Below are 18,137 nucleotides of genomic sequence, written 5' to 3' on the forward strand. Positions count from 1 at the left end.
TGGACCGTTCTGTGAAATGTGCTCCGGCCTGTGTCTGTGTGGACAGTACAGATATGTCTTAGCAACACCTCAGCATACATAATGAAGGACGTCATGTTGTCCAATAGGTCGACATTTGGGGAAATGTGGAGTTTTGTGTTGCTCTGCTCCCCTATTCTTAACGTTTGCATTTTAAAATTCCAAGTTTGCTTGAAAACATACCCTTGTTATTTGTTTTGGGCTCTAAATCCATGTTTTATTAGTGCTGTTTAATGTACGAAGATGAAAGGTTTTTACCTCATTTTTTTAGAAGATTGTGAAGTTTTGCTTGAACGAAACCTTTTTGGTTTTCAATAGCATGTCACACTCAAGATCCTTTTTTTTTCCTCAACCATGCCACTATTTTACTATTTTACTGCTATGGGAAAATAGAGTTTCGAACAAAGCTTGACTTTATTGGTTTGTTTACATGCCGAGGACTAGTCGTGCATTTTGGATGGCTGATATCAGTGCCAAGGAGGGAACTGGGAATCAAATGGATTGTACTTCATAGAGGTGACGTGAAAGAACTAAGGTGGTGGCATTTAAATATTTTGTATTTTTTATACCATCATTTGTGTCATATTGTTTTTATCCCAGGATAATGTGCTGCATAGCTAAACACTTATAAGATTGAAAAGGCGAGACCTGTTGGCTTTGCCAATTCATATATCTTTTTTATTTCTGTGTTGTATGTTTGCAATTAAAAATAACCATTAGAATAGCTGGCCAAGGCCAGGGTTATTGACTTTGCCAATGCTTGTTTAGACTGCATCCATTCACATTAGGTGAGCATTCTAATCTAGAGATAATTTCATATGTTCCTCAATGTAATGGCATTTATCAAGTTAGATCGACCTGTAAAATATGCCAAATGAAGGAGAAAAAATACGCTTTCTGTGAAGGGCCAATAATAATAATCTTCATTCGTTTTATAAAGTTTTATAAAGTTTTGCAACCGTTTTCCAGAAATAATTTTGTTACTAATTAGTTACTAATGCCATACTGATTACTTTGTTGCTTTTATTCTCGGTATTAATTACTGCTTTTCAGAGAACGATGGGGATAACATTTTGACATTTGTTCATGACATACTGTGGAATATTTCACTCTAAATAGTACTTTGGTGTAAATACCTAGTTGGAAGGAAACTAGGGTAACATTACTTAGTATTCCGAGTTCATGAATATTTGCTAAATTATAGGAACTGCCACAATAACCGGTACCTCGTCTTTATTATGCTGCTACATCAGATCAACTAATTTAACATGTTTTAACATTGTATAACATCTTTTCATTTCAGTTCAACAGAAATAGATGATATGCTTCGAAAATCTACAAATCTGCTGTTGACCAGAACCCTGAGTAGTTGTTTACAGAATCTTATCAAAAAGCCTCATATAGGGCTGACAGAGGTAGGTTGCTAAACTCCTTTCCCAGATTACAACAGTTGTCCACTGCAGTAATTCACTTCACATTTACACGCTTCTGTCGCCCATCTCCCACACTCCTTCAGCTGCCCCAGGCTGAAGAATTTGAAATTCACCCTAGGAAAATACACTATGTAGTTTAAACTAGACGCTGAATGTTGATATTTAAAGCTGTATTAGGGTATGTTTGCAACAACCAAACTAAATGTAACAAACAAATTAAATGTATGATAAAAGATTAACATAAGTGTTTCTCTTAAATGCTATAGTCAGTCATAATCTTTTTAAACTTTTGTTTGCAAGTCAAAAAAGGTGCCAGAATCAGCAGTAAAGTTAGGCAATTGCCCATGCTGTTTAGTAGTTAAAGATCAGTAATACAACAGAGTTACATTCTAATCTTATGTAATTGTATTTTCTATTTTGTAGCTGGTTCAGATCATCATTAACACAACACACCTGGAACAAGCATGTAAATACCTTGAGGACTTTATAACTAACATTACAAATATTTCCCCAGAGACTGTTCACACAACAAGACTTTATGGGATTTCTACTTTTAAGGTACGTAACTTGAATCACAAGCCTGCCTTGTGGATCTGCATGGGTTGTCATTTAGCTTATGATTGAGTTTCCGGTTCTTCAAGTGGGGATTGTGTGCTTCCCCCTCAGAAATAGGTCACCCTGTAGCCACAACACAGGAAGCTATAGTTGAGCCCTGCAGTCCCTCGAGGAACCTGTAAGGGCGTACCGTGTGAAATAAATCATAACACTGCTGGTATCAACATTTTTTAATTGGACTTACTGGTACTACAATGCAAAGACAGTGCCTCACACAAGCTTTCAGATAAACATGGGCCATGCTTTAGATGATAGTATAAAATGGGCTGAATGGTTCACTACAGTGCACACCTGTTCCTTGGCTGGTTGACCTCTCGCCATTGCGTGAAATGCCTATGACTTGAGAGTTAAGTACTTGCTTCACCTTTGTAATCTCATTAACAGCTTTGCTAGTAAAAAAAAAAAAAACCCTGAATGGGACATTATAGAATCTGAAAAACATTTATTGAGTTCCAAAGTTTACTGCAGCAGTTAATGTTCTATACTAATTAGACACACTATCTATGAAACTTGCGCAATTAATTATGATGGTTTCCTAAGGAAACTAGATTGTCATAAGTCAGTCTTTCCTAGTGAAGGCAATCATTTTATGTAAATATTACATTACATTGTAAATATTACAAAATCATTCTTACATTAAACCTGAGTGAGCATACCACACCTCTAGTCAAAAAGTAACAAATGTAGTTTTGAACTGTATCTAGCCGTCCCACTAGGCGCTATAGGTAGAAAGAAGATACATATTAATCTGAGACTGTAATTTGCTATGCTTTGCAAAAATTATGTCCCTTAGAAATACTGTGCAGGATGTAGGAAGCTGGCTCTGTATATACTATATCAAGATATAGGGGGTCATTCTGACCCCGGCGGTCTCAGACCGCCGGGGCCAGGGTCGGCGGGAGCACCGCCGACAGACCGGCGGTGCCCCGCAGGGCATTCTGACGGCGGCGCTTTGGCCGCGGTCAGTGCAGGAAAACCGGCGGTCTCCCGCCGGTTTTCCGCTGCCCGTCAGAATCCTCCAAGGCGGCGCAGCATGCTGCGCCGCCTTGGGGATTCTGACACCCCCTACCGCCATCCTGTTCCTGGCGGTTCGCCCGCCAGGAACAGGATGGCGGTAGGGGGTGTCGCGGGGCCCCTGGGGGCCCCTGCAGTGCCCATGCCAATGGCATGGGCACTGCAGGGGCCCCCGTAAGAGGGCCCCGCTTGTATTTCACTGTCTGCATAGCAGACAGTGAAATACGCGACGGGTGCAGTAGCACCCGTCGCACCTTCCCACTCCGCCGGCTCGATTACGAGCCGGCTTCATGGTGGGAAGGTCGTTTTCCCCTGGGCTGGCGGGCGGCCTTTTGGAGGCCGCCCGCCAGCCCAGGGGAAAACTCAAAATACCCGCCGCAGTCTTCCGACCGCGGTACGGTATTTTGGCGGCTCCCGCCGGGCGCGCGGTGACCGCGCCCGGCGGGAGTCAGAATGACCCCCATGGTGTGCAGTTTACAGAAAGTAGAAATTTTCTATCGCACTTTTCCATAGGAGTCCATAGAGCCCTGGGACTCTATTGGGGGGGGGGGAGGGTAGCACCGAAAACAAGTATGTACACCACTTACTGTTCCAGTATTTGAGAGTCGGGATGTCCAGTGGCCAATGTTCAAGGCGATCCCAAACACACACCACCAGCAACATGGGGCCTGTCGGGTGTAGAGGTAAAAGTCAATGCTGGATTTAGAATGGGATCCTATGGAGACTGGCGGCGCTCAGAAACAGATCTGCTGGCAGGTAAGTACCCTCACTTCGGAGGGCAAACCTGGGGAGTTTAGGTGAGCACTCGGGGAGCCACAGGTCAGCACCAAACACACACCCTCTGCGGCACTGGGGCGGCCGGGTGCAGGGTGCAAACACAGTGTTGGGCTCCCAATGCTTTTCAATAGGGGGACCCTCGGGGTCACAAAGATGCTGCAGGCTGGGTCTAGGGGGTCGGTTCCAGAAAACCACAGGCTAGACAAGGAGGAAGGCTGCCTGCTGAACGTTGTTGGACTGTCAGTAAGATTCCCCAAGGCCTGGGGGCTGCGTGTGCAGGGGCACCTTTAGGCATCAGGAATCTTCGTCCGGTTCTCTTGCGGGCAGAGGGGCCTCAGGCGTCATCGTGTAGGGCAGGAGGGTCAACCTAGGGTGGACAGAAGGCCTGAATCAACTGGAGACTTGCTCTGAACCAGTGGGCCACCTGGACTCGAGTTGTGGGCATCGGATGCAGAGTGTGCAGGACTCACGGATCTGGGGCAGTTCTGGAGACCCTTGTGGTGTTTCTTCTGGTTCTTATGGACATGGCTGCTGTCCTTGGGAGTTCTTGGTCCTCTGGTAGGCAGGCAGTCCCCCCATGAGCTTCGGTGAGTTCGCTGGTGCTGCAGGATGCGTCAGCTTTTGGTAGCAGACTCCTTGAAGCTGCAGACAGGCCAGTAGGACTGGGGCCAAGTCAGTTGTCGTCTTGAGTGTTCAATGGTGGGGCGTTCGGCTTAGCAGTCCTTCTTTTTTCTTGTCATGAGGTTACCAGGAATCTGGTGAGCTAGGTTCAGGTGAGCCCTTAAATCCAGGATTTAGGGGTGTTACAGGGGTCAGAAGGCAGTAGCCAATGGCTACTGTCCCTGAGGGTGGCTACACCCTTTCTGTGCCCCACTCCCTTTGAGAAGGGCAGCACACTCCTAACCCTATTGGTCCCTTGCCTCCAAACCAAGATGAAGGATTCTGCAGGGAGGGGGCCACTTCAGCTCTGGACACCTTAGTGGCAGTCCTAGCTGGAGTGGTCACTACTCCTGGTTTTACCTAATTTTCCTGCCGGACTTGCCGCCAAAAGTGGGGCTTCGTCCAGGGAGCGGGCATCTTCACTGGCTGGAGTGCCCTGGGGCACTGTAACAGGAGTCCTTAGCCTTTGAGGCTTACTGCCATGTGTTAGAGTTCCTGCAAGGGGGAGGTGTGAAGCACCTCCACCCAGAGCAGGCTTTGTTTGTGACCCCAGAGAGCACAAAGGCTCTCACCCCTTGGGGTCAGAAACTTGTCTGTTAGTGGCAGGCTAGCACAGACTGGTCAGTCCTACAATAAAGGGTTAGGTAAAATACAGGGGGCATCTGTAAGATGCCCTCTGTGTGCATTTTACAGTAAATCCAACACTGGCATCAGTGTGGGTTTATTGTGCTGAGAAGTTCGATACCAAACTTCCAAGTCTTCAGTGAAGCCACCATGGAGCTGTGGAGTTCGTAATGACAAACTCCCAATGCATGTACTCAACATGGCCAAACTTCACTTACAATGTCTAAAAATTGACTTAGAAACTATAAGGGCATATTGCTTATGCAGCTATGCCCTCACCTGTGGTATAGTGCACCCTGCCTTGGGGCCGTAAGGCCTGCTAGAGGGGTGACTTACCTATGCCACAGGCAGTAGTTTGTGGGCATGGCACACTGAGAGGGATGCCATGTTGACTTTACCTTTTTATCCCCACCAGCACACACAATCTGCAATGACAGTGTGCATGTGATTAGTGAGGGGTCCCTTTGGGTGCCACAATACATGTTGCAGCCCTTAGGGACTCTCCCTGGTCACACAGCCCTTGGTACCACTGGTACCTTTTATAAGAGGCTTAGTTGTTTGCCAGGGGTTTGCCAATTGTGGGAATAATGGGCAGTTTAGGGAACCAACACTCGTGCTGGGGCCTGGTTAGCACTCAGTCAGGGGGTACTGCAAACAAGGGGCAGTATGGTAAAAAGCCAACAGGACACATTTTGTAGCTTCCATGTTGACTTCAGGTGCTCTTTGGGCAAACATATACAGAAAACATGTCTACTTTTTGCTCCTGGGGCTGTAACCAATTCTGACACTGTCTGGCGAGTAATTTAGATCACGTTTTCTGCAGCTCTGCATAACCCTAAAATCAAAACAAACACATATCACAGGATGATACATCATCAGTGATCATATGATAAATTGTACATGTCTTCCCCACTGTTTCATGTCTGCACCTCGATTACCAGCCAGGGTACTCAAAACACTGTTGGCTCAAGCCTCCACCCTCTGTGCGGGATTGATAGTATGACCATGACTTTTGAGGGCTGTTAAGCATGGCATTTAATGTGGTAAAGAGAGACAGACCGGAAATACTCTAATTCACTTCATGTGCAGGTTGGAGTTTTTGTGCTTCAGGACTGCTATTTCTTTGCTGGGTCCTCTAGGCCTTAGAGCACTTGTTTTGTGCCCTGTCAAGAGTCAATACAAACCAGAAGAAAGGACTTAGTTTATGAGGGGGAGAGCAAATCACATGACTGCTCAGATGTACTGCATTGCTATTGTTGTGAACAAATCCATAAACCCCTTCATCTTTATAGTTTGTTACATAACAATTAGTCTTGCTACTAGCCTTTTAGGCTACTTGTGAACAAGTTACACTCAATCAAGTGCCTGTAAATTTTCTACGTTTTATGGATAATGCTTGAGTGATTGCCAGTAATTTTCTTTTTTAGTATTTTTGATTAAAATGCGTACATAACAAAGCAAAAAGCTAAAATTAACAACAGTTGCACACGGTTACTGAATGATTTGAAAGTAGGCAGTCTGTGTACTACACAGCAATATACTATTTGTGTATTGGGAATGAAGGCAAAGCATGCATCTAAAAATTATTGTTAAAGTCGTGCATGTCTGTAGGGTGTTTTGTGTATGTAATATTCAAACAGTGTTAAATCAAGCGTAAAGTATATCCATCTCTTCAAGCAGTGAAAATGAGCTTGTCTGGTGTCTGCAGTTAAGAAGGCTGGTCACAGAGTGATAACGTAGGAAACAATCCTTTGATGAGGAATGACTTTCATGGGGCCCGTATGTCTCTAGACCTAGAACTTTGAGAGAGTGTGGAGTGGTAGTTCTCCAGTTGTTCATTACAGTAGATAAGTCTAGCTTCAGCATGGCTGAAATATGGGTGCTTGCCATTAATCTTAATTACTCAAAAGGAGTTATTTATAATTACTCTTCAAGAGAGTGTTTTGGTGGCAGGTGTCACTATAAGTCCCTTTTTAAACCTTACCGTAAATTAGTTCCTCTTTTCCACCTGGAGGTCGATAAAGTATTATGGGCCTTATCCCAGATGACAGAGTACTAGGCCAAAAAGAAATCAACACTTGATTCTTCGAATACTACTCCTCCCTATATGCATCCCCTACCGACTCAATCAATATCTCCCAGATTATGGAGTTAGAAGCACTTGCTCTCCCAAAACAAGGAGTCGAAGAAAGCGCGACCCTAGCTGCCCCTATAACAATAGCTGAAATCAAAACGGCAATACAGGGCATGGCAAAAGTTAAAGTACCGGGAGCAGACGGACTCCCTTCAGAGTTTTACCAACTATATCAGGACACACTAGCTCCAAACCTCTGCACACTATATACAGAAGCGTGGCATAATAACAGATTACCCCAATCTACTAACGAGGCCATAATGATCCCCTTACTAAAACCGGAAAAACCACCTACGGATGTCCGGTCGTACCGACCTCTATCTATGTTGAACCTAGATTAAAAAATATTAAGCCGGATATTAGCCAATAGACTTTTACCCTTCATGACCTCATTGATTCACCAGGACCAGTCGGGTTTCATACCACTACGCAGTACAGCACAAAACATTAGACGCTTAATCTTAGTACTTCACTCTGTGCCTTCTACCATACCTCATGCAGCAATAATCTCAATAGACATAGAAAAAGCCTTTGATAGCTGAAGATGGGAATACCTAGAACAAGTTATGTTAAAACTGGGACTAGGAGAAGGTTTTACTTGCTGGACGAAACTATTATACACAACCCCCACAGCAAGAGTACGTACAGGCAGCATTTTCTCTGAGCCTTTCACAGTGGGAAGAGGGACCAGACAAGGCTGCCCACTCTCCCCTCTTTTATTCGCTATAGCGGTAGAACCCCTTGCGCAAACAGTAATATCCAAAAAATATTTCGAGGGCATCTCTATTAATAACTGGACACACCACATCGCCCTCTACGCAGATGACATGCTACTTTTTCTTAAGAACCTAGATATGGACCTACCAGGGGCGATAGATATGCTAGAAAACTTCGGGACAGCCTCGGGACTCCGGATTAACTGGAGAAAATCCTAAATTTTCCCGGTGTTCAAAGGCACCCCCGAGACCCTCTGACACTAGGGGTTTACCCTGGTCACCGAACACATTTAAATACCTAGGAGTCAACGTTTATCATTCACTAGAAGTCTTGCTGGAGGGGAACATACATGGAGCAGTTAGGGGAATTAAAGCTAGTATGCTCTTTTGGAGCACCCTACCACTAACGATCTCGGGGAGAGTTGCTCTGCTTAAAATGATAGTATTACCCAGACTATTATATTATTTCTCCACACTCCCACTCATAATTCCGAATTCAGTATTCAAGAACTTAGATTCTATAATTGCAAGCTTCATATGGGGACCTAGCAGACACAGAATAGCTCTCCACACTCTTCAAAGACCTACCATAGAGGGAGGCTTAGCCGCCCCAACATAGAAATCTACTATTGGGTGGGACAAGTACAATGGTTGGCAAAATTGATTAATAAACCTCCAGTCACAACAGATTTACAGATACCATTAAATTGTCCACTAGAAAAAAGTATTGAACCCCAGAAAATCAAAAGAGCCACTCCAGTTGGAGTGGGAAGCGACAAGACACTGCTGGGATCACTACTTAAAACGCTCTCATACAAAGACTCCCTATGCAACTGAAATCCCTCTGGAGTCATTGAATTGCCTTCCAGGAATTCAAATCACCAAACACGTCAACAAATTAGTCCCATATAATATATTGAAACTGAGTGACTTATTTCTTAATGGAAAACTTTGCTCTTATGTGGAGCTACAAGGTCGATTCGCCCTCCCACCCGGACTGTTCCTCACTCACAGCGCCCTCATTAGAACCATTCCAAAACTGTGGGGCACAGGACTCTGCGAGCCCCCGATCCACGGGGGGTGCGGCCTCCTCTGCTCTATAGGAGACCAAAGGGGGATCATTTCAGGGGTATATAAATTCATACAGAACAGCACTTGCACCCCACTAAATAAACTCAAGGATAAATGGCAGAAAGATCTTGACACCACATTAGAAGATACCCAATGGGCTAGAATTACATCCCACGTCTATGCAGTGTCTAGGAACGCAAGATTTAAACTGATAAATTTGTATATTTATCATAGGGCCTTTTTAACCCCCCAAATGATAACCAAAATATATAACACAAATAACTCCTGTTGCCCGCGATGCGCTGAACTAGCAGCAGACCTAATGCACATGCTATGGAACTGCCCTCAAATTAACCTGTTCTGGATAGAAGTATTCAAGAAAATAGCTATCTGCACTGAAAGGCCACTATTGACAACCCCAATAGCAGCAATTTTGGGGGATTTCCCTCGCCCTTCGACACATAAAATCTCAAACAAATTCACAGACCTAGCACTGATTTTAGCGAAGAGAGAGATAACCTCACATTGGAAAGACCCAGGTGGTCCGCTAGTAAACAGATGGCAGGATACATTGGTAAAATGGGCTGAAACATAGGGCTCAGTGTTACTGAAAGAAGCATTACGGGGCCAAAGACCCAGAGAAAATGCCACTCAATGGGACTCATTGCTGGAAAACTTAAAGACTATAGATGCCCCATCCACGGAGGAAGACAATTCAACATCGGATTCGGACCCCGAACAGATAACTACAACTACTTCATAAAATATCTCGGAACAACTCTCTACCTCTTGACTTTAGAGATATGGCGTAATAAGATCCTTATTTGATGTAATTAGTGCACGAAGGGGGGTGGGAGGGGTTATGTAGCTGGGGAATATCTTAAAATTTTTATGATTCATGTTATTACCTTTATAAAAGCAATAAAAGATATATTAAAAAAAAAAAAAAAAGTATTATGGGCCTGATTTAGGTATTGGCGGAGGGGGTTCTCCATCAGAACTGTGATGGATATCCCGTCCACCAAAATCTATATGCCATTGGATATAATGGGATTTTGATTTTGTCGGGCTGGATATCCGTCACCTTTGTGACAGAGTAACCTCTCTGCCAATGTTTAAATCTGATAGAGACTTCTAGCTGCAGATTCCTTACCTTTGAATTTCCCAGGCGTCAGCCTGGATCCGGAAACCTTTGCTTGAGCACTCCCCCTGCGTGTGCCATTGGGTGGATCCATAGGGTTTAAGCTGTGTGGCACCTGCCACATCGTAATATCAGTTAGAGACCGTGACCTAATCTGCCTATGGTGTCTCGAGGGTGACCACGACTCCAAATCATGCTCGGACTGCCAGACCATGGTGCGAAGGCTTTGAGGGAGCAGTCTCTAAAGCTCCTTGCAGACCGGCATTCCTCGCCATCTGCCATGACTCCTAGGAGGTCCTGGTCGAGGAGAAGGTCGTAGTAATGCTCCAGGAACCCCAAGTGCTCTTCTTTCCATTTGAGATCCTTGAGACACTCGAAAAAGAGGCACAAGAAGAAGTAGTAGTAGTCTAAACAGACTTCGCGTTGTCCGTCGGCAACGCAATGACTTCGGAGCATCGGCGTTCCAGGTACGGTTCTGCAGAATTGATGGCAGGTCCGACTCCTCATTTCCCTTCATTTCCGGGAGCCAGAGCTCCCCCGCTCAAGTAAAGGAATTTTACAAGGCCTTGCACTGCAAATTTGAGGGGATCGACCCCTCCGGAGCACCTTCCGGCCCCACGGAGTTGGAGGAGGCCCCATTAGGTCCTGCAGCTTTGGCCTTAGCTCCGATGGGGTCTCATGGATCCGATTCCGAATCAGGACCGGCGCCAGTCGTACCAACTCAACCTTCTCCAGCGCCCATCACGACGCTGATGCCCCTGGCAGCACCAGCCCTATTCTGATTCCGGGCAATTCTGGTGCCAATGGCACCCACAGATGCCAGATCGTTGCCTGAGCCTTATTTTCAGAAGCTAGGCATGGAAGAAGAGTCGGAGGGGTCACTGGACTCTTAAGAACACAAGTTAGAGGGGTCAATGGACTGGTATGAGGAGCTAAGAGAGGCCAGTGGAATGGGCACCTCTCCAGAGACTGGCTTGTAGCTGCAGAGGCGGGAGCTTCCTATGCAATGGTGGTACATAGGACAGCTCAGGTCTTTGACCTTGAACTGTCCTCGGTGGCTGTCAAGACAAACCTCTTGACTGAAGTTTTCACCCTGGGGCTTCTACTTCCGAACCCCTCCTTCCCTTTAATGAGGCACTTGCCGACTTCCTGCTGCGAACTAGGTCCAAGTCCAGCACAGGGGCTTCTGTAAATAGGACGATTGCCTATCGCCATCTCCCTGCATCTGGTGACCCTAGTTTCCTCAACCATCACCCCACCCCTGAGAGCTTGGTATTCCAAGCCCCAACTTCCCATAGCACATTCCTTTCCGTTCCCCCGGACAGGGAATCCAAGAGGCTGAATCAGCTTGGGAAGAAGATGTTTTCTTTCACCAGCCTGGCATGAGGTCGGTGAATACCTCATGCTTATTGGCGCGTTTCTCACATATGGGATATGGGATATGGGTGTGCAAGTGCTGCCACAGGTCCTGGAGAAGGACCGGACCATCATATCCCAAGCGATGAAAGATAGGAGAAACTCAGTGAAGTTCACCATTCGGTTTGGCCTGGATAAGACTGACTCGCTGGGCAGAGCGGTTTCGGCGATGGTGGCCAAACGGCACCATGCCTGGCTGAGAACATCTGGCTTTTCGGGGGATGTCCATGCAAACCTTATGGACATGCCCTTTGACGGTACTCACTTGTTTGGCGAGAAGGCAGACTCAGCACTAGAGCACTTTAAGGACCCTTGGGCTATGGCCAAGTCCTTGGGCCTCTCAGTGACCCCTCATCGACCATCTGCCTTTCGCCCCTTTCGTGGCCACAGAAGGGGTGTAACCACCTCGCCAGCCCTGTGCCAGCTACCGTCCTGCGCAAGCTCCCCAAGCTATGCGAGGACATGGGTGCGGTGTCATCAGACCTATAGGGTCTGTAAGTCAGAAGTCGTCCACAACCCAGACCCTGGCAGCTGCAGCCTCAATGCCCTCCTAATTTGGTTCTGCAGGACCATGCTTGCCCAGTTAGAGGGAGAATTCAACATCATCTCCTCCACTGGCAGTCCATTATATCGAATGATTGGGTACTGCAGATCATTCAGAAGGGCTTTGCCTACCTTTCCAATCCTTTTCTCCCCCAATACCACCAACATGCGGCTGGTGGAGGATCATTTGTCTCTGCTCCGAAAGAAAGTTACTACTCTCTTGGCCAAGGGAGGCATAGAAAGGATCCCAGTATCAGAAGTAGGCAGTGGTTGTTATTCCTGCCACTTTCTGATACCCAAAAAGAACAAAAGTCTTCACCCTATTCTAGACATACAGACCATCATTCTCTTCCTCAAGAAAGAGAAGCTCAGATGCTCTTGTTGGCTCAGTTCTTGTCTGCCCTAGACCTAGAAGACTGGTTGGTAGCGCTGGACTTACAGGATGTGTATTTTCATATTCCCATCCAGGCGTTACCTGCGGTTCAAGGTAGGCCACGAGCACTTTCAGTTCACTGTGCTGCAATTTGGCCTTACCAGTGCTCGTCGGGTGTTTACCAAAGTGATGCAGGTGGTTGCAGCTCATCTGCACATGTCAGGGGTTTCAGTCTTTCCCTATCTCGTTTGGGTGTTGAAGGTGGACTGCCCCCAGGCTATCGTCTCCCACCTCCAGACTACAGCAAACCTTCTGCATTCACTGGTGTTCACTATAAACATGCCAAAGTCACACCTGACTTCCTCTCAGACACACTCTTTCATAGGAGCAGTTCTGGACAGTGCAGTTTTGGGCATATCCTCCCGAGCAGCGAGTCCATGATATTCAGGTTATGATACCAGTGTTTCGGCCTCTATCCTGATTGCCGGTGAGACTGACTCTAAGCTGCTGGGCCTCGTGGCCTCCTGCATCCTGCTGGTAAATCATGCCAGGTGGCATATGCGGACGCTGCAGTGGGACCTGAAGTTACAGTGGGCACAGCATCAGGGAAATCTCTCGGACATGATCCAGATCTCGTAGAGAACTGGGATAGACCTGCAGTGGTGGATTACAAACCATGACTCGATCAGAGGCAGACTCCTTTCCCATTCCCAACCAGACCTCACAGTAGTGACAGATGCGTCTCTTCTGGGATGGGGCAGCTATCTGGGAGAGGTGGAGATCAGAGGACTCTGGTCTCTGGCTGAATCCAGGCTCCACATCATCCTGTTGGAGCTCCTGGTGATCCGACTAGCATAGAAGGTATTTCTTACCTCTGTCAAGGCGAAGTTAGTGCAGGTGTTCACGGACAACACTACTGCCATGTGGTACTGCAAAAAGCAGGGTAGGGTGGGATTGTGGACCCTTTAAGAGTGACAGTGTCCATGGACATGGCTGAAACAGTAGGGTGTATCCTTGGTGGTCCAACCCCTGGCAGGTTCTTTGAACACCAGAGCGGACAAGCTCAGCCTTCGATGCCTAGCGGATCACAAGTGGTGTCTCCATTCAGAGGTGGTGCAGGGACTCTTTTAGCAGTGGGGAGAGCCTTGGATAGATCTGTTGGCCTCCGAGCAGAACATGCAATGTCATCAGGATTGCTCGTTGGAGTTTCTAAGGCGGCAATCGCTTCGCAATACTTTTCATTGCAAGTGGAGCTCAGGCTTGCTGTACTCCTATCCGCCCATACCACTGCTGCCCACAATTCTCATGAAGATCAAGAATGACCGGGCCAAAGTAATTCTTGTGGCTCTGATCTGGGCAAGGAGAGTCTGCTATCCTGAACTTTTGAAGTTGAGCATCGATCCTGCGATAAGGCTACCCCTTCGGGAGAATTTTATGTCATAGCAGCAGGGGAGGGTTTTCCACCCGAACCTATCAACTCTGCACTTTCATGCGTGGAGATTAAGCATTGACAGTTAACAGCCTTGTAGCCTTCCTCCCAAAGTCTGTAATGTTATTTTAGCAGCCAGGCGTTCCTCCACAAAAATGGTATACGCCTGCCATTGGAAAAGATTTCTAAAATATTGCACAGAGAACTCTTTAGATCCTCTTTCTGCTTCTCTCTCTGATGTTCTTCTTTTTATTCTGTCTCTTGCCCAGCAGGGCTCTGCTCTGGGCACTATTAAGGGCTGTCTGCTTTATCCGCTTTTTTGTGGCTGCCTGACCAACCCTCATTCTTTAACCTCTTCGCTGCCAGGCCTTTTCCCCCTCAGGTGCCAAGCCTTTTTTTTGCCTATTTGGGGCAGTTCGCGCTTAGGCCCTCATAACTTTTTGTCCACATAAGCTACCCACACCAAATTTGCGTCCTTTTTTCCAATATCCTAGGGATTCTAGAGGCACCCAGACTTTGTGGGTTCCCCTGAAGGAGACCAAGAAATAAGCCAAAATAAAGTGTAAATTTCATTTATTTCAAAACAAATGGGGAAAAAAGGGCTGCAGAAGAAGGCTTGTGGTTTTTGCCATGAAAATGGCATCAACAAAGGGTTTGCGGTGCTAAAATCACCAGCTTCCCAGCTTTTAGGAGCAGGCAAACCCAAATTTCAGCACAATTTTGACATTTTACTGGGACATACCCCATTTTTACTATTTTTTGTGCTTTCAGCCTCCTTCCAGTTAGTGACAGAAATGGGTGAGAAACCAATGCTGGGAGACTGACGGGAACTCTGAGTGGTAGGAAATTTGTGTCACAACGGTGATCCTACAAAGAAAAGTAAGGAAAATATACTTTTTTAAGCAAAGGTTGAGGTTTGCAGAGGAGTCTGGATAAGAAAGTTTTTGGGGATCCAGGCAAGCCACACCTCCTTGCTGTACTTGGGGTGTCTATTTTTATAACATGTCTGGGTTTGGTAGGATTCTCTAGATGAAGGCCTCACCCTGGACCAAAAACATAGGTCCCCCACACCCCAAACACAGGTAGTTTTGCAATAGATACATTTGATGTGTCCACCTACTTATGTGTTGTTCCAAACACTAAAATTGTGAAAAGAAATGCACTTTGGTTATGTTAAAAAGAACCCTCACCCACCAACCAAGTTGGTGGCATGCTTCATCATTGGGGTCCCACCCGAGACACCTAGCATGTCACAGGTGTGCTGCGACGCCGGATTACAACGGAGCAGATTTTGTCATTTTATCACACATACTGGTTGGATTTGGCACGAGGGTGAGTGATGGTTCATTGGATCAAATTTTATTAACAAGAGATTTCACAAAAATGAAATGCACTGTTAATAACTAAAAGGCCAAAAAACTGAACCAATGACTCACAGCTCGTGAGCTGTAAAGCCACGACAAGGCAGCAACCGCTTTACAGTCCATTCACACACCTTCCATACATGACATGCACAAGACCATTCACGCCGCCAGCCACGGGCCCAGCACATTACAACACTCGCATCGACAGACATCACTTTGATACGCTCACCTGCCTGATACAGCAGTCACACCAGCTGATGAGTGTGTGGACTGGCATTTCCACCCCACGCAAACTGCCAGCCAAGCACCACCCCACTCACACCGCCAGCCAAGCGCCACCCCACTCACACCGCCAGCCAAGCGCCTCCCCACGCACACCGCCAGCCAAGCGCCACCCCACGCACACCGCCAGCCAAGCGCCACCCAACGCACACCGCCAGCCAAGCGCCACCCCACGCACACCGCCAGCCAAGCGCCACCCCACTCACACCGCCAGCCAAGCGCCACCCCACTCACACCGCCAGCCAAGCGCCACCCCACAGACACCGCCAGCCAAGCACCACCCCACTCACACCGCCAGCCAAGCGCCTCACCACGCACACCACCATCACTTTTTTTTGTTTTTAAACAACAAAGAAACCACTAATCATAAATAAGTACAAAACTACAAACACAAAGGCTCTAACTGAATACATGACAGTAAGGCCAACCGTGAAACTGAACATATAAAAATATAAAACAGCAGTTTACGCTCACGGAATTTCCCAATAATTCTTCTGTGTGTGGTAGCTCCTGAAACAGCCACCCACACACAGCCCAGGCTTTGAAGGACAATCAGGGCAGTACATCCTCGTCTCCTTCCTGATACCTCTTCGAGCACAGACTATACATCTCTTAGCAGGAACGTTTTTTTTTTTGGCCGTGGGAGGAATGTGCTCAGCAAAGTGATGATCTTTCAATCTAGCCACATCAACCACCACTGCTTCTCTGGGAACTCTTGCCTGTTCCAGCACAACAAGGCTAGCTACGATAGACTCCTGAAATTTCACAAATGTCATCCTTGACTCTGGAGAACTATCCTTGAACACAACAAAAGCATTAAAAGTTGCCAAGTGGAACTAGTGAACCGCTAATTTCTTATACCAAGCATAAGACTTACGAGCAGCAGTGTAAGGTTCCAACCTCTGATCTACTCTATCCACACCACCCATGTGCTAATTATAGTCTAAAATGCACACAGGTTTGCACAATTGGGCAACCTGACCCCAAACAGCCACAGGTGAAGTACTCTCATCATAGATGGTACTTAGCATGTACACATCCCTCTTGTCTACAAATTTCAGAGCTAGCAGCTCATCATTCCGCAAGGTACTGCACTGTCCCTTCTCAAGTTTTTTACAGACAAGCTCTCTTTGATAGCCTTTCCGATTAGAGCGGATTGTGCCACGAGCAACAGTGTCTACTCTGAACAACTGAACTCCAGTGTAGAAGTTATCTACACATAAATGGTGACCTTTGTTAAACAGTCGTCTACCAAGTTCCCACACAATTTTCTCACTAACTCTAAAAGTGGGTGGACAACAAGGGGGGTCAACATTGTAATCCCTACCAGTGTAGACCCGGAAATTATAAACATATCCTGTACTACTTTCAGACAGCATATACATCTTAATTCCAAACTGTGCCCTCTTGCTAGGAATGTACTGCCTAAAAACCAAACGATCCTTGAACAGGACCAAAGACTCATCTACAGATATTTCTCTGCCTGGAACATAGATCTCTGAAAAACGATCTACCAAATGATCAAGGACCGGTCTAATCTTAAAAAGATCGTCAGAATCAGGGTGATCTTGTGGCAAGGCTAAAACATTATCTACAAAATGCAACATACGAAGAAGGAGCTCATACCGGTTATGACTCATGATGGCAGGAAATATAGCAGTTGCCATCAAGGGACTTGTCGACCAATATGAAGACAGTGATGGCTTGCTTATCCGCCCCATCAAAAAAGTTAAACCCAAAAACTTTTTCAACTCTTCCAGATTTGTGGGAATCCACCGGCTAGCTCTAAAGTGTGGCCTAAGTCTGGCAGCGTTGTCCCTCAAAAACTGCTCTGCATACAAATTAGTCTGCTCAACAATCTCTTCCAAAGATATTTTGTCCATAAACAACTCAAAAAAGTTGACGGGCAAAAGGTTTTCTGTATTAACTCGATACCCTGGTACACCAGTAAACGCAGGCAACTGTGGCTGCTCCATGTTTGGTGCAACCCACGTGTCAGGTCTTCCAATGGGAAGCCTTTCAGCCGCTGGCTCCTGCACCATCAGCACATCATTGGCCTCCTTTAAAAAAGGCCCTCCATCAGCACTGAGAGTGGCTTCATCGTCAGATGATTCCTCTCTGCCAGAAAATTCACTTCCAGAATCTTGCACTTCCTCCTCTGCCTCAGATGCAGAGTCAGTCTCATAATCATGGTCAGAAGACGACTCAAAAAGGACAGCAACAACCTGCTGAGTGGTCATCCTATGGCTAGCCTTGATCCTTCCTCCAAAAATTAACTGGACAACAAATGCACCACCAACCACCAGCACTTTGTAAAATAAGTAACAAACAAAGTGTAGCTTTATCACTAAGAGTTATAAACTCAAAAACTATACTGCTCACTTGCCTGAAAAAGCTCGACTCCCCAGCAACTACTCTGCACAGCCACAGCAATCACCAATGATATCCTACTGAAAAGAGAAAAAAAGCATATTAGACATTAGACAACACAATAATCATTGTGCATAAATCTAAAGACCATTTCACA

The 18,137-nt window shown here is 46.3% G+C and overlaps 1 protein-coding gene across 2 annotated transcripts in view; it reads left to right on the forward strand.

The window, feature by feature from the left end:
• Nucleotides 1-18,137, forward strand: part of EXOC6 (exocyst complex component 6) — a 1,398,320-nt gene that overhangs the window by 826,509 nt on the left and 553,674 nt on the right. For both annotated transcript variants that reach the window (XM_069239815.1, XM_069239814.1), the window contains exons 16-17: nucleotides 1,322-1,433; nucleotides 1,875-2,009. In XM_069239815.1, coding sequence (XP_069095916.1) covers nucleotides 1,322-1,433; nucleotides 1,875-2,009 — 247 coding nt within the window. The remainder of the gene's footprint in view (nucleotides 1-1,321; nucleotides 1,434-1,874; nucleotides 2,010-18,137) is intronic.

This window comes from Pleurodeles waltl, chromosome 6 (genome assembly GCF_031143425.1).
Source record: "Pleurodeles waltl isolate 20211129_DDA chromosome 6, aPleWal1.hap1.20221129, whole genome shotgun sequence".
Classification (NCBI taxonomy): domain Eukaryota; kingdom Metazoa; phylum Chordata; class Amphibia; order Caudata; family Salamandridae; genus Pleurodeles; species Pleurodeles waltl.